The following is a 25,532-nucleotide window of genomic DNA, read 5'->3' on the forward strand; positions in this document are numbered from 1 at the left end:
TCAGAGGACTAAGATGAAGAACATAATTAAGGAAACATATGAAAGCTGGAGCTGGGCTTGAGATTAATTAGCCACATGTCAATACTCTCATCAATACCCGATTAACAAATGACACATGGCCCAATGAAGGCTATTGATTCCCCTTGCATTCTGCAGCGTTAATAGGTTGAAGCTGATTCTGAAAGCTGACAAAAAAAAGAGAGTTTTCAAAGTACAGTTTGTTGCTGAGCCTCGCCGGGAACAAAATAGCAAATCTAAAGTCTGAAATCACCCAAAGTAGCAAAAATCGCTTGCAAATCTCACGCTATCCCTGTGATTGTTTTGACCGCAATTGAATGTATTTGAGAATTTCCATATTTTCAGTCTTTACCGTAATTACAAATGACCCCAAAGCAAAACCAAAACGAAATGAAGCAAAAAAGGACTCAATCTAAATTAATGGTGCCAGAACGGCCAACATCATAAGTTAGTCCCTTTATGGTAATGATAGTAATGAACACTTAGATGAGGGATGAACAATTCCTGTTCTAGAGTCGAATCCCTATGCAGGTTAATTAGGTAAGATAACATCATTAACCAGTCTCATGCCTACATTGAGAATTAATTGGATAAGATAGAGCCAGATCGTAGATTTAGGTCTATATTTAATCATTTAAACGATCAAGGACAACTAAGCTGGAAAATGGGCAGTCCAGATCGGTGAATGTCTTATTTAGATCACATATACAACCAGTTTATTAGGCACAGAGATGATGCTAAGCTCTGTAGTTTGGTGATTGTATAAGCATAATTATGTTTTACTGAACAAAGGACTTTATTTCAGGAATTATATTATTGATTTGGTTCCCTCTGTTTTGTTTAGATGTTTTGTTTTCTTTCTATTGTGCATGTTCTTCACTTTAAAGGTAACCTGTACATCTCTGGAACTAACCAGTTGATGTCTAATGTACATTGTCTAATATAAATGAGGTGAATGTTAGTTTATCATATTATTCATGATCAAACATGATAACATGGATTCAAAATCACTAAAAGAAACAAACAAACAAAGGTATTTCTCATGCAAGCAATCTCTCTCCCTCAGATGAAAAGGCCACCGACGGCCTAGGTAGTTCCTCAGTAATAAATAACAAAGCTAGGGCTGTTTCTTCTTGTGGAGACATTAGCCATGCCCTGTGCCTATTGTGAAGGAAGCAATCTGCTGTGTTTTGTACCTATTCTTCACACCAGGTTGTAATGCACTCCAGGTTTTCTTTGTGACAAGAATGTTTATATGAACCATCCTAAATAATTCATGGGGAACCTTTGTGTAAATTGTCATACTGCATAATGAATGTTTACAAAGCTGTATGATGGCTTTACCTTGGATGGGACCTCATTACTGTAATTGATGTTGAGAAGTAGCAAAGTCATAATATCGCTCCTCCCTGGAAATACAGTGGTGGTGAAATCTCTTTGAAAGGTTGTCTGAAACCATGCAGATCTGCTCTGCATAAATAATAAATCAACATTTAAAATACCAACGGTGGTGCCATCTGGCAGATGTAGCCTACCCGTTGCTGAAACCTTATCTTTGCACTCAACAGTTACACCAAACAGTAACAGTGTTGCTCACGTGCTCATAATTTGCTGTTGTTTCCCGTTTGCCCAAATTTTGAATTATAGTATCAACGTAATAGTTACAAACACCAACGTTATAGCCATACTGCCAGATGAAAGGAAATATACTTTGAATTCGACACCTGGGATAATGTAATTTAGGCCCTTTGTACGCTATTTAGACACAACACCGTTCTCAATTAATTATGTTTATATTTTACGAAAAACTCAGGATACATTGATAAACATTTGAAAGCTCAAGCAGGACATTTTGATACTCACCTGTAGTAATGACCTCAGCATGTGGGAAAGAACGTCACCATCACCTTGGCTACAGGATCCTGTCTTGGTGAAGGCCGGGTAGAGTTCGGGGGGAGAGAGGCAGGCAAAACCGTGTCAGGTAATTTATTCTAAAATCCTATTCCTGTTGCATATTCGCATGTTTTAACATTTACTCGACGTAATTTCAATGTAAGATAGATCTGAGTGATGCTATCAACCGACAAATATCAAGTTTTATCCGTTTGTATCATGAGTTGACCAAGGTCTTGGCTTGTAACGTTAGACTTCTGCAGGAAATGTGAGCTTTTATTCGTAGACGTTTGAAGTCATGAAGTAGGCTACAAGCTTTATTTCGACATGTAACATAAATTCCACTCACATTAACTTATTTCAACGTATTTAAGGGTACAGTTTGCAATTCTTGTGCTACCTTTGTCTGATGTTTTGAAATTGCAGGTGCCTGCCAGACTCAAGAGCGCGGTCCCATACCTTTGGGTCGTTACTATTTACGACATCCACAAAGTCTTATGCCGCGTTCAAAACAACTGGGAAATCGGAAATCTTTGACTTCCGATTTCAGTGCGTTCCGAACTCCGACTGGGAAAATCGATTTGAACGGTCATTCAACTTAGAATTCCAACTCGGGAATTCGGACCTCTTCACAGAGCTCCGTCTTTGCGACCTGTAGATCACTGACGTCAAGTTCCCAGTTGTTTGGAACGCGGCAATATACCCCACAAAGTCTTCTTAAAATGTGATTTCAAACTTTAACCCTAACCACACTGCTAACGTTATGCCTAACCTTAAATGAATACCGAAAAGCTCATTTTCCCCCCCACATTTTTGCGATAGCCAATTATGACATTGTGGCAGGTAGCCTAGTGGTTAGAGCTTTGGGTTGCTGGATCAAATCCCCGAGCTGACAAGGTAAAAATATGTCGTTCTGCCCCTGAACAAGACAGTTAACCCACTGTTCCTTGGCCGTCATTGTAAATAAGAATTTGTTCTTAAATGAGTTGCCTAGTTAAATATATATATATATTGTGGGAACCATACCTTTGACTTATCTTTGCATGCTTCAGAACTCACACAGGTAGGTAGCGCTAGTGGAAAACAGTACGGCTAATAGGCATATACGTTTCATACCAGTTTATGTAAGTCTAAATAATGCATTAGTAGATGGCCTATTTCACGACTTTTCTACAAATAATAGCCTAGCTAAGCTTTCTGTAGGGTAGTCGGCAAGGCCTTGGTCAACTAACTCATGATACAGATTAATAAAACGTCTTATTTGACGGTGGCATATGTGTGTGCAATGTTTCTGCATTTGCCTGCTGCTCAATCAATCCAATAATGTGAACTGTATATGGAGAATATTGTTTACGGGGCAGACAGCCTGTTGTTAAACAAACTGAGAAACAACAACAATATTGCACCTCAAGTGAGGCCTTGTCGACTACTGCAGGAAACTTCAGCTATTATTTGCCTACTATACATACATTTTTTCTACATTAACATATAAATTCCACACACATGAAGTTGTTTGCATATTTTGTGAAACAGTTTGTCATGCTAGTGATATATTGTTGCTCTCAATTTGCAGGCATCCCACATCCTGAGTAGGCCTACTGTATGCACTCACAGATCAAGTTCCACATGCAAGTGCTAGGTTTCTCCATTCAGCTGTTACTCATTCCATCCAGTTGCCAGGAATGTGAACTTCATAAGAAGAAACAGGTAAATACAATAGAAGTAGTTGTTAAGTCATCTATATTGATAACAGGGCAGGTAGATAGGCTATTGTCAAATAAACAACTGGGGAGCAACAATCAAATTGCACCTAAATGGCATGCAGGAATTGTGGCCCCTGTGTCCAAGACAAGATAAAATACATACTTAGGAAATAATTGTGGCCTGTGCCTCTGTGACTATGAAATTACATCCTTTATCCCTGTTGGTGGAAAACAAAGAATGTCAACCAAAAATGTAATGTCACACAAAGCCTTAGTGAGCGGAAGTTCTTATGCATAGCAACATAGAACAGAACACCCTCTCATTCAGGATTAAGGGTTGATTGAGCTTTGCTGAGTAGTTTACCTAGGAGATGATGCTTCTCAGGGCAGAGGAAAGGTAGGGGGTCAAATAAGTTATTTGTATCACTACATCCTGTTGAAACCGTATAGAACTGGGTTTCATTTTCTGTTAAGGTAATTTCACACTTTTCATAAGCTCTCTTTGGGTCCATTATTCCAATGGAGCACAAGATTTATTGGAAGAATGGTACATTTAAGAGTTGTAGTAACAGTTGTCATGACATGTGTTTTCTTCAAAGTCTGTATTTAACAGGATTTGATGTTATTGGTCAACACTGGCACTGTATGGCATGGATCAATTGTTTACTAAGCATGAGATAATGTAAGACGAAGCAATGAACTCATAGCCAGTCATCACTGGATGGGTGCTTGTGTCGTTAACTTCAACCCACAGAGTGTGTTAAACTCAAAGACTGTAGGGCGTTGTGTACATATATTTGCATGGCCTTTGCAGAGCCAGAACCCGAAGCAGTAATGAGTCAGTCATTTCTGTGGTTAAGAAACTGTTGGCAATCACATTACTTGGAGAACAGCGTTTGGCAGATAGAGGCTAACAGCTTTTTACAACCAATTGTCTGGGGCTCTCACAGCATCTCGTTTTATGACCTCTATAAAACATTCAACCACCCATCTCTATTAATAACTAAGAAAAACAAATCACCAAATGAAAAACATGAATTTGAAAACTGCCTTTAATTCAATAAAATGCACATGTACAGGAAATGCTACAAAGTAGCTCTTTATCCGAACATAGCCCTAATCTTTCCCTTATCCCAGTGATAAAGAGGAATGGAAAGGAATAGATGCAGCTGGAAATATAATTAAATAGTTCCAACAACTGAGAAAAATAATAACTATTTAGTTATAGCCCATATTAAGGTGTAAGGATATCCCGTGGTCTTTCCTTTCTAGTGTGTGTAATGTGGACTACACACTGGATCGTTTTCACCTGGTTATTACGCAGAGTGTCATTTGAAATAATTACAAAAACATAGGCCCACTTGTTACAACATACATTTTCCCTCACACATACAACACACAGATTCAATAGCTTAATGTTTTTCAATCACACCCAGTGGAGCAGTGTTTAGTGTGAAAAAGTGTAGCATTTCATCCTAACTCACATGGTATGGGATCATCTTTCACATTTTGCCTGGGGTTTGTTTAGCTATTTCTGCAGAAAATTGTGGAAGCCATGTGAATTACCATAGGAAAAGGAGATAGAAAATACCAAATAGTATTGTATCAGATGTAAATGAATAAACTATTTGAATAATAAGGGCAAATAATTTGGTATCTCTGATATAAATAAACTGCACTTAGCCTGTAATTCTCCTAGACGCATTTAAAAGATTATAGTCTGTAGATCTAAACACAAACAACAGAGGGAAATTAAAGATATGTTTAGTACTGTATGAAATGAAGCATTTTGTGCTATAGGGTCTGCATAGGCATACAGTAAGAACTTTCTGTAATAACAGCATACAAAAGTTTACTATATTCACTCAATTCATTTCCAACTTTTTACAAATATATTTTTTCTTTGCGATTCATTTAGCAATTTTCGTATGCACAGGTTCCATCACTGTCCAGGGATCAGAGTCAAATGCTCCAAGATCGGTGCAGTGAGCAGTCATGGACACTTCTGGCAGCGTGAGTAAAGTTTTACCACTAGCCCCGTAGCCAAATACAGGGGTTAGGCCTTCATACCTCCATTTTCTCTGAAGGTGCTGGGGCAGGCTGACCATTGACATTTAGCATTCCTCCAAGCTGCCTCTGAGATTTCAATGGGGATTGAGGGGTGTAGAGGGCAGAGCTGGGGCTGTGGAGAGTTCTCAAGGAGAGGGAACAAAAAGGCTCTTGGAAATCCCAAGGAGTTCCCATGATCCTTGGTGAAACCTTGATCCTTCTGTGTTAGATTTCCATTATTTGGTTTAGGGCGCACAAAAGTCCATATTTCAGTGATTTATTTTGCCTCTTGCCAAGGCGTTAAACAATGAATTTGTGAGATTTCCCCTGTTTTGGGAGTGAAATGTTTAAAATGGATTTGATAGTTATGATCTTTGTTTTTCTCATTATTCAGGCCCGGGAATGTCTGGTCCGTAATCATTGTGTATTCTGGGTCTGCACTGACATTTCTTTCAGCCTTTAGAGTAGCCTGTGGTGACATTTTGTCATGAAAAGTTTTCAAAGTCATATTTCAAGGTTCTCCCTGTAACATACATAATCTGTTAGCATCAAAGGAGCACACATGCATAAATAATTGACAAATTCACTTAAAGGGGCCGGCATAGATGAATTAAGCCTGAATACTAATTATGTTTTTCTGTCTACACCAACTGAAGCTGTTGTTTAATGTGAAGCTGTTTGGTGGACAACAATTACCACAAACCTATAAGACTATTTATATCCTCTAAATGAAAATAGGTTTAGTTCCGATTTAATTTGAAAGATTATGTTTTAATGCTGTTGTAGGACAGAAATGTCAGCTAATTCCTATAATGTTTTAAGTCAGGGGGGTATTGTAGTATACACACTTTTAAACACATATACCTCTATATACTGTACCTTGTATTTCCATCATTCACATTTTGCTGATATGACTTTTATCTCAAACTGATTGAAAATAGCTTTTCATGCGGTACAATTTTTGAATTGGAAACTGCATATGTATTTGAAAGTAGATAAAGCGGGCCTACATAAAAGATGACAACAAAAGCAATTTCTGCCAGCATTGATTAAGCAATTTGTTGTTTAGTTCAGTCCCAGCCTGCAGAAACCTTTCACTACACGACTATATACCTGTCACACACTTGCATATAGATTGAAAAAAGATTCAATTCCATTGTCAATTTAGATATGCATCCATTTACTCTGTGTGGCAGTTGTTTTCCTTTCATGGGCTAGATTGGGAGAATAGCCTGTAAACTAATGCACTATCCTAATGATTTTAAAAACAGTTGTTCAGATTTGGAGCTCTCTAATATAATATAAGGATAGAGACACAAGACGTCAGCATCAGTACGGGCCTAATGTATTCGCCCCTTTAAACCCCAGTAAAACTCTGTCATTCCAAAGAAGCTCCTCTCGTTGACTCTGTGCCTGCTGCACAGACTGCTGTCTGGAAGTGGTAGGCTTTAAGTTGCTTGTTTCTGACACAGCGGACTTGGGCTGTCCTCGCTCCCCTCGTAAGCAGATAGGGATGAGGGAGACAGCTCAAAGCGGGGTTTGTTTACAGCCGGATAGAAGAAAACAGCCAGACGTAAATTAGGGTTGACGGTTTCATGAAGCACAATTGGTTGATGGCAGATTCAATGTGACTGGCCTGAACTGGGCGATGATCCGTACAGTATGCAAAATTTACTTTCTAGCTGGTCTGTGCCCACCAGCCTAGCAGCAGTCTTCTCCCCGAGCCCTCACAGCTCCGGCTTTGAATGGAACCCGAACTGAACAAGGCATTGTTGTACCCAATTCCTTTTGACAACAATCACATTCTTTTAAAAAACTTCATAGATTTTTCTTGTCACCAGTTATAAATGATTTTTTTCTCATCTTGACCACAAAGTAAGCATTTTTTTAATGTGCAGATTCAATTAGGGAAGGAAGGGGCATGGTTTTGAGCAGTAGATTCCTTCAAATGACAACACAATGAATTCAGGGCATTTTTTACTTTGGTATTCAGGGCTTGTTATAATACACTAGAGCTTCTTGGCACATGACTCCAATACAGCAACATGCATTTAATATATTTATGTTCATTGGAAAGACATGTCAGAAGATATTTGCCCCTCTGTAGTTTATCCTGCTCGTGATGTTGTTAGAATTGGAACAGTTGTTCTGATTCCTAAAATCCAAGCTGGCAGAATCGTCAGATTATGCCACCGCTATTACCTTGTTTTTGTCACTTGCATGTTTTAGAAATGAAACATCTGCATGCTGCATCCTGTTAGGGCACACTGGGTGACTGTTGTTGTGGAAACCAAGGAATTAAAAGAGAAACATGGATTCTGTTAGCTCTCTAAATGGAGTGGATTAAGTTAAGTTTTCTGAATTCGATTTTTACTGACAATGACCAAAAGCGTTCTGCCCGCAGCATGTGGACTCTCCATGTGTATGTTTACTGAAATGGTCTACTGAGGTTTATCTTTAACAGGAACTGAACTCAAGACAATACATTCATGCAAATCTCAAAATGTGTTGACATTTTGTGGAAGATAGAGCTAATTCATAATTTGAGGAATAAGACCAACTTCCATTTTTAATTTAGCCACACCTGATGTGCAGATGTACATTTCAACGTCATGAGTTTGTCTTTTGATGTTGGTTTTAGTGTTACTGACGGCAGACTACAGTTTGCCTTTCTAAGCAGCAGATTGATGCACATAATACAGAACGTCCTACGACATAACAACAGACTCAGCTTGACTCATACAGATAGGGAAAACATGTCTGGAATAAGCCTGGGCAATAATGCAGCATTATCAAGAATCACACGACAACAGTACATGTAAATGCACTGAATAAGATGTCTCTTTAAAGGCAGTGTTAAAGGGATTGGGAATGCTACATTTTTATATTTTCTATAGGGAAGGAAGCAAATATGGATATTTCATAGTAATACGAAGGATGTATAGTTCATTTTATTCTGGCCTAAGATAAAACATAATGCGCGATAATTAAATGGGATTTATGTGAGTTTTTTTGCCTTCCTCTTCAAAGTGCCTTAGTCTCAAGGGCAAAAACAATGATTTGAAAAATAAAGGCGTGCTATCCGCCCACATTGTGCTAATTTGATGATTAATTACACTAGCTAACTAAAGACCAGCCCCAAAAATGTCTCAATGTATCCTACAATACCACATACAATTACATGCCTACTGTCATTTACTGTCAATTGCTCACCATGCTGCATTACTGCATATTCTATACAGTGTTTTTGAAACGTAAACAGCAGTTTCATAGTGTATTCATCTCAAATTGTCCTTCAATATGATGATGAGTATGGTTTGTAGGTTACCATGAAACTTAAACAACAAAAACCCAAGCACTATTTTGCATGCTGCTGCATCTTTTTTGAATGACTAACTCAGCCTGTTACAGAATCATATAAACTGGTGTTCATATACACAAGGCGATGTTCATTATGTGTCATTTTCCTATTAGCAAACTCATTACTTGCTTCTCAAGTAGCGATACTATTATAACTTCCTCATTTACTTTTGGATATGAACCAAAAACTGTACAGTATGTGTTTAAAAAATATGTTCGACACTGGAAAAGGAAACTGAATCTCATGCTACAAACTCTGGTCTCTGGTCAGTGTTTTAAATGTTACTGTTCTCTACAACTGGGAGAAATTGATTGGAACTCAGTGGAAAGAGAAAATGGTTTTTAAATAAGTTACAATTAGATAACCATTCATCTCTATGGTATAAATGAATGTCTTGCTGTAGGGCTTGTTGGATGTAAAAACAGATTTACAAAACTCTTCTTTCCAGATTGGAATGTGTCCTCCACTATTTTAATTGCTCTGTCATTTAGAATGAACTCCCCCCCTGCCCTCCCATACCCCTGATTTTGTCTTTGAAATTAAATATTGTATACATATACATGCTGTTCATGGGCATGGGCACCGTTCATCATCAGAATCTGCATAAATGATTTTTGAAATTGAAGTTCCAACTAAATGCTTTGAGGCTATAGCTAGAGATCTTAAACATAAGGATATGCATGTACAGGGAAATAAACATCCATAACAAAAACAACTACTAATGTGATTTACCTGGGCTTTTCTTGTTGTTCTTCTTGTCCACAGAAATTAGAGGCTCATCATTTTGTTCCACCATTTCTTGATTTCAAAGGGGATTTCTACATTTCTAGTTTCCATTTTCATTAGTATACCACTCTCTGTTGAATGTCATTGCCTCCAACAGTATATGGAGCATATAGAAATAGCTATGAAACATGATGTCAAAATCCTCATTATTGCATTGAAGTGCTCATAGCGAAAGACCCATTATAGGCCTACCGTGCATGTACTCCTGTAGGTGGCTTTCAGTGATCACGGTTTGTATTTCCCTCTTTCATGTATTATCTAATAATGTTATATTGTGGCCATGTACTGTAGGCTATTGAATGGTCTTATCTTTGGAAGGGGAAAAGGGATGCTTCATCAAACTTCTTTGGAGCACACTGGATCTTAGCAAAACTATTTTCGGGAAGAGTCACAATATGCTGTGATTAAGTGAAAATGTTCCATGATGCTTGGGGTTGTACATCAAAGTTAACAAATGGCTATGGAGCCCAATTACTATGGGGCATTCATAGGATATTATGAAAGGTTCGCTGCAAGTTGGGTTGTGTTTGGGCTTTGCTATGCAATTTGCTTTCTATCACATAAGGGATTTTTTTTTGCACTTCCCATAAATCGAGTATTGAATATTTTTCAAAGCAACACAAAAAAATAGCAGAATCCTTGAACTCTCTGATTTTAAGGACCATTTTTCTCCAGACTTTTTAGGATGTGTTCATAAGAATGTACGTAATGAGCAATGTGCTTGGATTTCCATATTCATTTGCACAATGAATCTCCTCCACACACTCACAAAGCCTGTGTAAAAATGCATCATTTTCCAAGGGAGAGAGTGTTGTTTCCCATTCATTTGGAAAAAGGAGGAAGTATTTTAATGTGACCTTCATTACGCATTCGTGACAACTTTTCTTATTTATTTATGATTAAAAATGTTTCCACTCCTGTTGTTCAATTAGTGCTTGACCCCTTTAGCGGCGATGTAAATTAAATGACATTTCGGTGTCGTCCCATATTTAAAATACTGCGTTAGTTGCGGATCATAAATGATGATCTTCATTCTGCAGCTAATTTATTCATTTAACAATTTCCCTCCAGAAGTTACAGCAGAAGGCTCTGCAGCAACCTAAGCAGAAGAAATCCAAGTCGGCTGAATTTCTGATGGGTGAGCCCTGCTTGATGAGTTATTGCTCATAATTTGTGTAAGGATTAATTAACTAATTACAGACAAATGGCTTTGGGCTAAATTTTGCTCTTGCTTGTCAGGGCGCAATTTGTAATTATTTTAATCATTTCTTCTTCTTCTTTAACCCCCCCGCAAGATTCAGATTTAATTTGAACCTAATTGTGTTTTAGTGACATTCGAGGAGGATGCACATCAGTATTTAGGGGGAGAGGAATCACTAGCAGGAATGTTCTGGCGCCATTAAATGTACTTTGGTATAATGCGCCACTTTTGACCTTCCTGTTGTGTTATGGTGTTTTTTCTTCTCTTTTTTGCAGGCGGAATGGAGGAGAGTGCTGTGGTGGAAGGCATTGAAAACCCTGTATTCGATGGCAGCTACAGCACAGAGCTTTCAGCTTCTCAGGCTTCAGCAGGGAGAGAAATTCAACGTGACAGGCAAGATAGCACCCTTGCAGCTCACCAACAAAAAATGGAGCTGCGAGCCCCTGCCAAACCAAGAGGTGAAGCTTCATTCTTCATTAGCCTCAAACCCGTTGACAGTGGATTTGTGGATTTGTTCCCGATCTAACCTTTTGGGTTTCTGAGGGCCTGGTCCTCACATTCCAAAGCTAGCGTGTCCTAACAAGTACCCCTCATATAAATTCCACCTAACCGGAGAATGTCACAAGAGTGGGGGTGCCAGAGCACCCTGACGGAACCAGCCTCTCAACTCACACTAACAGTATTCTGCCTTCTGGAGGGCTGGAGTCATCGAAGAGAGCATTTACTTAGCATACCACTACCAGCATATACACACTATCTTTATAACGTATAGTGTACATAACGTCCCTGAAACAGAGCTGATGGCCCATCCTGCAGGAAAATATGCCCCCTTGTAATTTACTATGTCAGTGAGACTCTTGAGCGATATGATGTTACACACACTGTGATGTGTTCAAACATTAAAAGAAATGCCGGTTTGGTCTTGATAGGTCACACAAGTCAGGTATTTTGAATTAAGAGATGTTTTTATTTATTGAATTAATAATCTAGTAATTAATTGAAGCTTAATGTTAGTGGAGAGAACTTCCAACATTTGGCCATCACTCAAACATACACATACATTTTCTGGAGCTGTTGAGAATATTCATTGTCTCCTGGCTAAGCTTAGGATAATCACTATTAACGCCTCTTGGTTACTTTTTTTCATGGTTGTGTCTGTTCCTTGACAAAGTTAAGGGATATTAAGGGATCATTCTAAAATATTTTCAAAAGGTAATACTGCCAGGTGGAGTGAGACACAGAGAGAAAGAAACCGTTGGGGTTTAAATCACACACAGAATGTATAGACACATGATCATAAGCACTATAGTTCTCTTGGTATCTTTTTGAGTTTCCCATGTACCAAATTGGTGTATCCCATGATCACCGTAAACTCATTAGTGTCTTTTATACTGAAGAACATGGAATATTCCTTAGATCTGTTGTATTACAGTAGTTTTGATTAGTGGCATTTTATTGAGGGTAGCAAACCTCATTCAGGTCTAGTCCATTTTGCCCCCACCCAGTGCTGGGTAGAGTAGCACATTCGACGACAATGGTGCTACTGAGCTGATCCATCTGATACAGTAGATGTGGTGTCACCCATTGGCACGCCAGGCAGGGAGCAGGGCTTTTATGAATCCCAGGGAAGTCTTCTCTCATCAGAGATTAAATCGATAGCATCTGCCCCGCACGTCTCTGAGTTGTCAGGGAGATATCTTATGACTTGCACTTATTTAAAAAAGAAAGAAAGAAAAAGGAGAAACAGTAATACTCTGAGGCCCCCTGTGTGAAATCAATCATTCATGGGAAACCTTCTCATTGGATGTGTCTCGTGTGGATGGTGTGGTGTGTGTGTCTGCCATTGTGTGTGCATGTGTGCAAGTGCATGCCCCCAAGACTTTCAATGTGTGTCAAAGTTAACACTGAAAAAATACCTTATAGTTGAAGGAGCTCTAAATGAATGAGTAGTCTCATCAGTTATGGATCAAGGCTTCTTTAGAAATGGTACATTTATATGTAGGGCTAATAAAATATGTGCATTACTGAGATAAAACGTTATTTCTACAGAAGTGTATCGTAAGCAATGCTACAATTGTCATTGATTTTGTTTTGATATTTATGTCATTTCCTCCCCCTAGTAAATGTAACATTACGTCTAGAATACGATCCTATGTATTTGATAAATTTAGAGTTCTAAAATTTAATTACAAATTGAAATAGAGCAACCAAACATGTGGTCTATTTCTCCAACAGGCACTGCAGTTATTTTCATATTCAAAAAAGGCATATATTAAATCCCATTGCCAGTGCACTGACACACATAGCAACAGTCTGTAGAGCCTGTACCTCTATATAATAGATGCAAGCAGCAGCTCTCTCATGTTTGTGACACTTCTATTTGGTTATCCTCAATATCTTTCATCAAAACTGCCTGTTAACAGTAGATTTGAATGGAGAGAAGTAGTGTGGGTTATTGATAGCTTGCATGTAAGAACAGGGAATTGCTATTTTTATTAGAGGCGAAGAACTGGAGGACAGCCAGACTATTTAGGTAAATCAAAGATATGATTCAAAGGCAAGATCTTTGAGAGCTGCCGCCATTATGCAAATGTAGATTGAAAAAAGGCTTTCATAACCTCAAAGCTATTGCAGCAAAATTGTTAAAACTGTGTTTACGACGTAAAGGGACTTACTTGTGAATTTTACAGTTAATTTATGGTATCACTAAAATTCATAAGTGCAGCAATGAATATACAGGACTCCAGCCTAATAAGTGTCTCTATTTGACAATTTGTAACTGGCGTTCAACAGTGAGGAAGGTATGTAGAAAAGCTTGTACAATATATTACATAAACACAAATAGAAGCCTAAAGAACTCTTGGTGGGTGGGTCCTATGCAGAGTAGAGGTCCTATGCAAACACACTTACTCCACATTTTTATGCATCCCAGCGTTGATCCTCTCCCTCTAATATAAATGTGATCCTTGTGTGCAAAAATGTTTTTACACACACCTCTTCATTTAGCCCCACCGAGTAATACAAGTAAAGCAATTTAGATTGAGGATATAGTCTGTGAAATATTCAAGCCAGGAGAATGATTTCAGGTTAAGAAAGCAACTCGGTGGGGTGTACCTGTTTTATTAGAAACACCCCTTGAGGTGCTGGATTCCCATAAATTGTAGCAGAGCAGCTTTGATGCACATAGGTCAGCGATTGCTAATAAGAAGTCAATGGGACACGGGTTAAGTTATTTTCCTTCTCTGCCTTTACTCGGCCCAAACCGACCGGGTTCTCCCAACCGCCGACCCCAGAGCATTTAGAGGGGTATTGTCTTTGAAATTCCAGGTACTTTTCGCTTGTACAGTTTCTCATTAGTTCCTTTTGAACACAAGTAACATATGGCAATCGTATTTAAGAGATTGCCTGGTGTGACCTTTCGCGGCATGCTAATTAGGCCCCAGAGCTCCACTGGGCCCCGGCGAGCCGCACTCATGTGAACGGACTGACCGGCCAGGGCTTATCAGGTAGCAGACGCTGGCTCTCTGGCCAGCCTCAACAGTGTGGCTTTCAAAATTAACATTTTGCTTCATATGCTTCTAATAAACACTGACCTCCACCAACCTGCCGCTCCACCACTCCCACCTTCCTCCTCCTCTCTCACTCTCTCTCGCTCTTCTGGCGTAGTTTCCACAGGAAATGAGCGTGCCCGAAATTACTTTGACCCAGCGCTGGTGCAGGAAACCAACCCAAGGCAGTGCGGGATGGCGGAGGTCGGCACAGAAGATGAGCTGGAATTAAGTATGCCATTTCTCATCATAATAGTTCTCCTCAGTTCATTAAAGTGAGGTGAGAAAGATCACTCATTGCCAGCCAGTTTCTGACGGCAGGGGCGGTACTATGTAAATACATTTACTACTGATGGTCCACGAGATGGCTCATACATAGGACAGTGTGTTAGTATCCAGCTCGTTGTCATTGATGAAGGTCACGTATCATTGGTCAGTTTAATTTCGCTCCAGCTTTTCTTGCGCTCCCATCAAATGACAGACACCAGACAGAGCCATATCAATAGTTGCACCCCCTCCCCCCCATGCCTATTAAAACCATGCTCTTGGGAGTCAAGTAATATGCATGTTATAATGAAACATGGCTATTAACAGAGGAGCCATTTCACCTGTATCTTTTGGATATCACTTCCTTGTAATATCAAAGGAGTCCTAAAGCTCAATCCCATCAAATGATGCCAATCAACCTAAGAGGCATATTCCTGCTCCTTTTTCATTACCTTTGTAGAAATGTTATTCCCTACCTGACCATTTGCTATTACCCCATGAATGAGAATGTTTTGCATGTTTGCATATATATTGACTAGACTTGACAATTTGAATGTAATTTCAAGCACAAATATGTGTAATTTCAAGCACACATGTATTTATACTGAACAAAAATATAAACCCAACATGCAACAATTTCAAAGATTTTACTGAGTTATGGTTCATATAAAGAAATCAGTCAATTGAAATACATTCGTTAAGCCCTAATCTATGGATTTCAAATGACTGGGAATACACATATGCATATGTTGGCCACAGATACCTTAAAAAAAAAAGGTGGGGGCGTGGATCAGAAAACCAGCCATTATCTGGTGTGACCACCATTTGCTTCATGCAGCGCGACACATCTACTTCACATAGAGTTGATCAGACTGTTGATTGTGGTCTGTAGAATGTTGTCTCACTCCTCTTCAATTACTGTGCGAAGTTGCTGGATATTTGCTGGAACTGGAACACGCTGTCGTACACGTCGACCCAGAGCATCCCAAACATGCTCAATGGGTGAAATGTCTGAGTATGCAGGCCATGGAAGAACTGGGACATTTTCAGCATCCAGGAATTGTGTACAGATCCTTGCAACGTTGGGTTGTGCATTATCATGCTGAAATATGATATGATGGCGGCAGATGAACGGCACGAAAATGGGCCTCAGGATCTCGTCACGGTATCTGTGCTTTCAAATTGCCATCGATAAAATGCAATTGTATTCGTTATGCCTGCCCATACTCAAACCCCTCCACCACCATTGAGCACACTGTTCACAAAGTTGACATAGGCAAATCACTCGTCCACACGATGCCACACACGTAGTCTACAGTTGTGAGGCCAGTTGGACGTACTGCCAAATTCTCTAAAACAACGTTGGAGGCTATTTATGGTAGAGAAATTAAAATTAAATTATATGGCAACAGCTCTGGTGGACATTCCTGCAGTCAGCATGACAATTGCACGCTCCCTCAACTTGAGACATCTGTGGCATTCAGCACAAAGTGCACCTCTGTAATGGTCATGCTGTTTAATCAGCTTTTTGGTATGCCACACCTGTAAAATAGATGGATTATCTTGGCAAAGGAGAAATGCTCAGGGGATGTAAACAGGGATGTAAAACACATTTAAGCTTAAAACTTGAGAGAAATAAGCTATTTGTGTCACACCCTGATCTGTTTCACCTGTCCTTGTTATTGTCTCCACCCCCCTCCAGGTGATGCTTGTTTTCCCCAGTGTATTTATCCCTGTGTTTCGTATATCTCTGTGCCAGTTCGTCTTGTATGTTCCAAGTCGACCAGCATTTTTCCCCTGTACTTCTGCCTTTGCTATTCTCTTTTTTCCAGTCCTCCCAGTTGTGACCCTTGCCTGTTCTGGACTCTGTACCCGCCTGCCTGACCATTCTGCCTGCCTTGACCTCGAGCCTGTCTGCCACTCTGTACCTCCTGGACTCTGAACTGGTTTTGACCTTTTGCCTGTCCACGACCATTCTCTTGCCTGCTCCTTTTGGATTATTAAACATCTTAAACTCCAACCATCTGCCCCCTGTGTCTGCATCTGGGTCTTGCTTTGTGTCATGATAAGTTGTGCGTATGGAAAACTTCTGGGATCTTTTATATCAGCTCATGAAACATGAACAACACTTGACATGTTGCATTTATATTTTTGTTCAGTATAGTTCGATTTGAAAAAGAAGCGAGCAATTCTGAGTTGAAGTAATAGTTATCAGGAGATTGTGACATTTTATGTGACATTATTTGTTTGATTTGTAGAAATAATGAACCAAGATGAAAAGGGCCTATATCAGAAAATGGCTGAAATGCTGGACGCTGACGACGACATAACCATCATAGAGTTACCAGGTATGTTCTCAACATTCCAGACCCTAAAAACACATGTAAAACAAATTCCAAAATGATTCAACTGCGACTATAGAGTAAATATGCAGGCAACTGCTCAATCGAAAACATGCTGTTTATTTTCAGACAGAACAAAGAACACTTTAAAGGGACACAGAGTAGAATGACTTGTTCCTAGCTTTCCAGGCACAGGCCTATTGTGGTGCAGTAGGCGTGCCTTTTCCCATTAACAGAAGACTCATTTGAATATGTACCCAAACAGGGGGAAACTGGGGTTGGTTTAAGCTGGCATTGTTCTGGGGGGGAGACAAGACAGTCGCACCGGCTCCTGTTGACATGACGCATCTCTGTTGTAATTCCAGTGCAGAAGTGATGGGCTTAGACCTGCTCGAACATGGAAGAATTTTGCCTGCTTGTATTATTCGGCATTGTCATGGATTTAGCTGTAGCAGTGAGATTAGCAGGCCCTTCCATTGTCTCAGAATGTACATGAAATCCGGTAAAAAAAAAAGTAGAGGATCTTGGATTAACAGTTTTATGCAATAGGCACAGGCAGAGCCCTTCTCTCGCCTGCACTGCAAGCGCCCAACAGCATCGACTGCCAGAGCTCTCCGGTAAACCACAATAGACTTTAAGACAATCACCTTATGCTTTTCTATGGATGCCTCCCACCGATATAGGCCGCAGCCTGACTAGGCAGGCTCTCTCTCTCCTCCTGATCCTGATGCATTGTGACTGGAGCAGGGTTTACTCTTTCTCTTACAGTCGTGCACAAAGCACACGCACAACAAAACGAGGAGAAAGAAACAGAACATTAATGAAATGGAAAAGGTCCAGTAAAAGTAATTTCCGGAGGGATTCCTGGATAAATCCCCCGCAGTGCGGTTGTCATCTCATCTGTTTACTTCTTGAAATATTGTATCTCTTTGGTTGACAAAGAAGAAAATAATCACTTTAGGCATTGATTGACTTCATCTGATTCACACATTGGACTGCACACGTTGTCTTTACCTATAAGGGGCACTAACAATACCTCATAATCACTATTAACGTGGCTATGCAGTAGCGTAGAAGATACGTTTGACTGTTGAATCCATCCTCTATTTGTAACAGAAAACTATCTAGCTTTGATAAAGGCATAGTTCTACTCTTGTTTACTTTCCAACGATGACCAGAGCACAGAAGCCAGCATTCTCAGCCCAGCTTAATATTTATCCCTGTATTGCAACACAATAAACTCCCTCAGAATTTTGAGACCAAACTTAGAAACATCGATACGTGGTGGGTATAGTGGCAGTTTCTATCTTGGAGCTGTGTTGAGTCTGTTTGTTGACCTCAGACTTTTTATGGAGAAAGTGCTGCATCAGTGGCCTCTTGAAAAGCTAGCTAGGCTAATCCACCAGCAACAATTCATTGATGTACTGTAGGAGACTTGCAGTAGCACTGGTGGTGATTTAGTGATGGACATTAGTCAAGGCTTTGCCTTATATCCAGATCCACACTGAATGCACACTATTACAACATGTCATTGACATGGACATAGATGGTCAGTGGAGTGTAAGATGTGAGTTTGTCCTGCTTTTTTGCCGGTGCTTATAAGAAATAATGTTTCAGGCAAGTGAATTTTTCAGATGGTGTTTGGTACTTTGCATGTGAAATCTAAACTGTCTACTACTTGTGCATAACAGTATGTGTGTGCGTGCATGTGTGTTGTGTATGTGTGTGTGTACATCCATCTGCGTGTGTGTGTGTTAACTCCACACACTCCCCTGTGTGTCCAGGTATGGCGCTCGCCCACAGGGAGGAGGAAGAGGTGTGGAAGGTGAGGGCCGGTGATCCAACGCTGCGTGTCGATGCCGGTGCTGCAGGCCGTGGGCGCTTCATGGCGGCAGTGGAAGAAGGGGAAGAAGAGGTGATCCCCCGCTACGCTCAGCAGCTAAGGGAGCGCATGCTGCCTGACATGATCACGCTTGGCAGCCTTTCACTGGAACAGGTCAGAGCCACAAAGAGGAATATCTATGTCATCTCCTATATTCACCAGCACATGAGCCATGTCCATTACACACTCCGCCTAATGGACAACACTGGGTGCTTCGCTTCCCGCCCCTCACAGACATTTCTGTCTGTGTTGTGCTTCCTTTTTTAAAATTATTTTTTTAGTGGCCCTTTTAAAAGTTGCCCATTTGGTTCCTAATGTAGTTCATGTAACTTTCAGATTGAACTCTTTTTATGCACCGAACTCTGAACTATTTTTATGTAACTTTGATGAATTGTAAGTTTCTTAAAGCCCATTCGATTCATCTCGATCCCCAGATTTGCCTATTTGATCGTATCATACATTGTGTGTGAAAATAGGATATCGTCCAAACTATTAATTTGTTAGCGTTTGTTGTTTTTGGGATTATTCATTACTATGCATTTGTCATTGAAGCCTGATTTCCGCCTTGGTTTGTCAACCATCTCTTTTCAGGAAAAATAGAGCGTGACAATTTTTTCTCCCCACCTCTTGTTTTGGGAGAAGGGGATTTTGTGAAATAGCATAAAGATCTGAAGAAGCTTATGAAATGAGTGTTGATACTCCATCAGTCAAAAAATGGGGTGAAAACAGGAACATGGGGTTTTCATTGTTCAGCGCTATTGAGGTAGCCAAACCCAAACATTAACGCATATCTAAACAGAAAATAAAAAACTATCCAGTATATTTATAGCTGTAATCTGACTTGAAAGGGAAGAAGAATTAAGGAGTTCCAAATTAACACCAAGAATATGGAAGGAAAGTGAAAAATGGATAGATCTTGTGATGGTAAGACTTGAGTCATCGTTTCATGTATTGATAATCAGTTCCATCTACGTAATATTGTATACTAGCGGGGTTCAGTGTTTTATGCTATCATAATGTGTATTCACTCCCCAACTGTTTGTGCCCACTTCTCATTGAAAGAACATTAGGCTATGCACCGGAGATTTCCTCATCTATTTTGAAGTAATAGGACTTTTTTCTCCCGTTTGTTACACACAAAAGCTTTCATGGTTGCTCGCGAGACGCTGTCATTTAACAGTGTCAATGCGACTGAATAGCGGTGTAAACTTGCTGACTGAATGGTACCGGCTGGAAGGATTCATCAACCCGTTACATGTCTGTAGGCTCCAGGCTGGCTGCTATTGATTGCCTGCAGATTGCATTACCACGTTGTTTCAGAGTTAGATGCTGTGTACTTAATTCACACTACACCTCCCTATCACAAAGCTAAGCCAAACTAAGGGTGTGTCTGAAACCCTATTCTCTAGCACACTACTTTTGACCATGGCCTACGCAGGGTGCCATTTTGGATGCACACTAAGTGTGTGATTTTATTTTTGGCAGGATACACATCTTCAAAGAGAAGGGATGTCTCAGGAAAATGAGTGGGTGAGGAAGAAAAGACTAATGTCCTTCTTAAGGGGAAATGCAAAGGTACTTTGCTGTGTCCATAAAGGGAAAGATTACTTTGTGCTATGTAAAATTATATTTCCTGAAGTTGTATTGTTAGTATTACTGGGATGATTTGAATACATTGTGCCAGGTTCGCTGAGAGGCATTTTAATCTTCTTCCTCTTACTGTGTCATAGAGTTGTACATGTAATCGAAGCTGTTATAGTAATAAAAGCCAGAGAAATCTCAGTGAAATGGTTGTAGTTCAAGTCATGCACTATTTCATCAGTATCACGTCTTCATGCTTTTGTTTTGTGAGTCTATTTCTTTTTACTGGCTGCAAAATGCCCATGTTGACAAAAAGTTGGCTCATTCTTTCAAAGGAACCCCAGGCCCAGTCACACAGAGACTGTGACCAACAGGAGAGGATACTGCAAGACAGGCTGTATGCAGCGTTCCAACGGTATGTTTCCACTAATGTTACATGAATGAAATAAGCATTCATTGTACAGAACGTTCACCATATTTATTTAGCTGCCATTTGAGAAAACATGTAATGTGACTGTAACCTATATGGGCTCTATGTTGCAATGCATTGTGGGTAAAAGGCTGTGAGGCATGAAAATCTGCCCGTGTCACTGGACTCAGAGGAGCATCAGTTTGTGTTCCATCCACATCAGTCTGGAATCATGCATCTCCTCCCTCAGCCCAAAGGATATAATAGCATGTAGAGTTTTTTTGTTGTAATTATGGCTTACCATCCAGCCTGACATTATACAGAAAAAAATCAAGAGAATCTACATGAGCCTGTTGTGCTCACTGTTTACTATGGGTGTTGGTTTGGACACCATGCCTGTCAGATGAATACCGTTTGAGTTTAGCAACGATGACCTTCTCTGCGCAGCCTTGGCCCTTGCAAATTCCTTCTGATATCATTGGTGGGTGGCTATTAGACATGAGAGGTTTTAATACACATCACCTAGGGCTACGTTTTCTGAGATTCAATGAGAAATGATCTCCTATTCTCTAGAATGGGAACGGGATGCCAAGCTGACTTTCTTTTTTTGTTATGTGTAATTTATTTCCTTTCACTGTTTTTGATTTAACAGTAATTTCATTAGGGAGAGGGCCCCCATTCTGCTGCGTTGTTAACTGACGAAAGCACATGTAATACTTTTGATCGGGCGAGCAGAAAATAAAGTTGGTGGCTGGCTTTGATGCCGCACCGATGAGCATTTATTTGCTGAATTATTCTTACTTTAAAGCCATCTTATCCACTTTAGCAGGCGGGCCTATGATATTGCTTTATTTTGAGGAATTAAGAGAGGTGGCTGGGAGACGGAGCGTAGCAGCAGTTTATTACATTACCCCAGATAAGATTGAAAGGCCAAGCGGGCTGAGGAGAGAGAGAGAGAAAGAGAGGGAGGGAGGGGGGAAAAAGTGGAAAGTGTTTGTTGTTGCGTTATTAGATTCTCCGCTGTTGGCTACAAAGTGGGAACAAGAGAGCACAATATGCAGGTGGCTGGTTAACAGGGTTACCACTTGTGTTTCGCAGCGCAGAGAGCCAGTTGCTGAAGGCGCTGAGGGAGCGCAAAGGTGAAGTGATCGCCAAATACGGCGAGATGACAGAAGCCTCCGCAGCAGCAGAATCACCGTGGGCCAGGGAGCCAGGCCTCGGCTGGCAGGTAGGATCTGTTAACCCAGCCATCAGACATAAACACAGGAAGTAACATGGCACATCAACAGGAAGTACCACTTCTATATCGGAGACTTATTTCCACCAGGGTTCAACCATAGAAGAAATTATGATATCTCGCAAAATATGTTTGTGGCCCGAGAAACAGATAGAGGAATGTTTTTTTTAAAGTCAAATGATGTAATTATATGAAATCCTTGCTGCCGTGAATGGAATCTGTCAGCAGAGTCTCTTTTGCAAGCACACTCATGCACGTGTGAGCATACTCGCACGCACACACACACACACACACACACACACACACAAACATAAAAGGCTTCCCTGTGTTTACCATGGAACACTGGGAAAAACCGCCGTCTCTCTTTCTCCTTTATTTAGGATGTTTTTCATCCCCCAGTGTGTAAAAAGCCGTCTGGTGTCTTAAGGAAAGTAGAAAGGGAAAGAAGGGAGAGTGAGGAGGAAGGAGCAGCATCAGGCAGCAGCCTTAGCATCCGTAGGAGTGTGCTGTTGTTAGGCTGGGGATGAGGCTGCTCTGCCACCATGCAGGCTTAGAGATGTAATGAATCTTCTATCAGCCCTTCCTGCCAGGGTGACAACTCGCTTTGAGGAAGGTTGTAAATGTGGGAGAGATTGTGGTATAATTCCTCAGACTGGCATTTCTGCCCCCCAGTCACCATTCGATTATCTCCCAAATTGCTGTGTTTCAGAGAGATAAAGATTTTTTATGGCTTGCTGACTTGAAACAACCGGCACAGCCAGGAAAAGCAATGGCCAACCTGCCATGCATAGTAATTCCATTGGTAAATGACAAAATCTTTGTTTATATGACATTTCCAAAATTACTGCGGCAGATGAATCTAAAATATAAAATGTCACATTTGGCATGCAAAACTATGAAAATATATTTCTGTGCAAAATTCATGGAGGCATTTAATTTAGAACGTGTTTAATAACTAAGTCTGCCTGCATCAGTAATCCTGCCTGGAGGTCCCAAAAAGATTGTCATATTTATTCACTCGTTTTCTCCCCCCCCTTTCCTTCATTCCGAAGCCAACATTTTTAAGGGTAAATGTTCATTGTTAATTAAGATTTACTAATTAAAATGAAAATAATTAACGAGAAAGCTTAATCTCCGAATATTAGGCTATACTTAGAAAGAAAATATGTTTTTGTATGTGGCATTTCCTGTGTATTAAAGAGTTCAATTTGTGGAGCAGTCAATGTAGGAACCTTGAAAAGATGTTTCAGCGAAGGACGCGCTGCGTGCCAAAAAAAGCTGCTGAGGATCCGTGGCTGAATGCTTTGATCTCATCTGTAGGAGTGGTGTAATGTTATGGCACTTTAGGCACAACTAAGGCTCCGGGCAAACAAACCACCTTCTGATATGGAAAATTGGCTCACTTTGCCTTTTACCTTCCCGAATTTCTTGACTTTCCGCCATACACTTACCGGTCCATGCATGAGAGACAAATAATAACAATCTCTAAAGACATATATAGTGAAAAATTAACACTGGTGTGCTGTGAAGTTTTTATTGTTATTTTTTTACCCTTTCTTTCTCCCTCAGCAGTGTGGGGGCTTAGAGACTTAACCTCCTGGATGTGCGATGTGTGGGCTAAACCGCTTTACCACCAATTATACTAATTTCACTTCTGCCTAAATTGTTTTGTGTTGTGGCGTATGCAAAGATGCTCAGCAAGGAGATTGCCGGGCATAACGGCAGGGCTCGTCAGACACCCTCTGAGGGTGGCTTTGCGCTGGGCACTGCCAGGCACCGGCATGCACGTGGCGCTGGGTGTGTATCTTTTTACATGTGTGTGTGTGTGTGTTCCAAATGGTTAATATGGGCCTTTAACAGTCAAAAAGCAACACTGCCAGGCACACAGTGCTGGGTAGGTGAATCCCAATAGTGCCACCAGTATACACCGTTTATGTAGAGTGGCAACAATCAGAGAGCGGAACATGCAAATTGAGTTATATTTTTGAATATAATAGATGGTTTAAGATAAGGTGACTGTGTGTTGAACTGTCATCCCTGTGCTGTTTGTGGACATGTGTTTGTTTTTGTGGTAGGTGAATAACACCAGGATATGTCCCCTAGGCTTCTGGTCAACCGCCACTGTCTAGCTCCCGGGTAGCTGACTGTATAATTCAAGACCTGCAGTATCTTTTTACACATTTTATTACATTATAGCCTTATTCTAAAATCGGTTAAATCTATTTTTTCTTCATCAATCTACACAAAATACCCCATAATGACAAAACAAAAACAGGTTCAGCAAAGTTATGAAAAAAATTGAAATATTACATTTCCATAAGCATTCAGCCCCTTTACTCAGTAATTTGTTGAAGCACCTTTGGCAGTGGTTACAGCCTCAAGTATTCTAGTGTATGATGCTACAAGCTTGGTACACCGGTATTTGTACCAAGCTCTGTCAGGTTGAATCTCTGCACAGCTATTTTCAGGTCTGTCCAGAGATGTTTGATTGGGTTCAAGTCCGGGGTCTGGCTGGGGCACTCAAGGACATTCATACGCTTGTCCCCAAGCCATTCCTGCATTGTCTTGGCTGTGTGCTTAGGGTCGTTGTCCTGCTCGAAGTTGAACCTTTGCCCCAGTCTGAGGGCCTGAGTGCTCTGGAGCAGGTTTTCATCAAGGATCTCTTTGTACTTTGCTCCGTTCATCTTTGCCTCAATCCGGACTAGTCTCCCAGTCCCTGCCGCTGAAAAACATCCCCACAGCATGATGCTGCCAACACCATGCTTCACAATAGAGATGGTGCCACACATGACACATGGCATTCAGGCCATATAGTTCAATCTTGGTTTCATCAGACCAGAGAATATTGTTTCTCATGGTCCGAGAGTCCTTTAGGTGACTTTTGGTAAACTCCAACCGGGCTGTCATGTGCATTTTACTGAGGAGTGGCTTCCGTCTGGCCATGCTACCATAAAGGCCTGATTGGTGGAGTACTGCAGAGATGGTTGTCCTTCTGGAAGGTTTTCCCATCTCTGCAAAGGAACACTGGAGCTCTGTCAGAGTGATCATCGGGTTCTTGGTCACCTCCCTGACCAAGGCCCTACTCCCCCAATTGCTCAGTTTGTCCAGGTGACCAGCTCTATCTAGGAAGAGTCTTGGTGGTTCTAAACTTCTTCCATTTAAGAATGGAGGACACTGTGTTATTTTTGACCTTCAATGCTGCCAAAATATTTTGGTACCAATCCCTAGATCTGTGCCTTGCCATAATCCTGTCTC

At 40.6% G+C, this 25,532-nt stretch overlaps 1 protein-coding gene across 5 annotated transcripts in view; it reads left to right on the forward strand.

Annotated features, from left to right (window-relative positions):
- The first annotated feature begins 1,862 nt into the window (after positions 1–1,862).
- ofcc1 (orofacial cleft 1 candidate 1) overlaps positions 1,863–25,532 on the forward strand; it is a 186,107-nt gene continuing 162,437 nt past the window's right edge. For 3 of the 5 annotated variants that reach the window (XM_035756693.2, XM_035756686.2, XM_035756703.2), the window contains exons 1-10: positions 1,864–1,999; positions 3,485–3,618; positions 10,882–10,948; positions 11,287–11,469; positions 14,678–14,791; positions 17,085–17,174; positions 18,953–19,164; positions 20,536–20,625; positions 20,967–21,046; positions 22,139–22,268. In XM_035756693.2, coding sequence (XP_035612586.1) covers positions 3,514–3,618; positions 10,882–10,948; positions 11,287–11,469; positions 14,678–14,791; positions 17,085–17,174; positions 18,953–19,164; positions 20,536–20,625; positions 20,967–21,046; positions 22,139–22,268 — 1,071 coding nt within the window. In that variant the 5' untranslated portion in view covers positions 1,864–1,999; positions 3,485–3,513. Of the gene's footprint in view, positions 2,000–3,484; positions 3,619–5,550; positions 5,628–10,881; positions 10,949–11,286; positions 11,470–14,677; positions 14,792–17,084; positions 17,175–18,952; positions 19,165–20,535; positions 20,626–20,966; positions 21,047–22,138; positions 22,269–25,532 lie in introns of all 5 variants that reach the window. The other 2 variants (XM_035756707.2, XM_035756714.2) reach the window with 2 other exon arrangements.

This window comes from Oncorhynchus keta, chromosome 4 (genome assembly GCF_023373465.1).
Source record: "Oncorhynchus keta strain PuntledgeMale-10-30-2019 chromosome 4, Oket_V2, whole genome shotgun sequence".
NCBI lineage: Eukaryota > Metazoa > Chordata > Actinopteri > Salmoniformes > Salmonidae > Oncorhynchus > Oncorhynchus keta.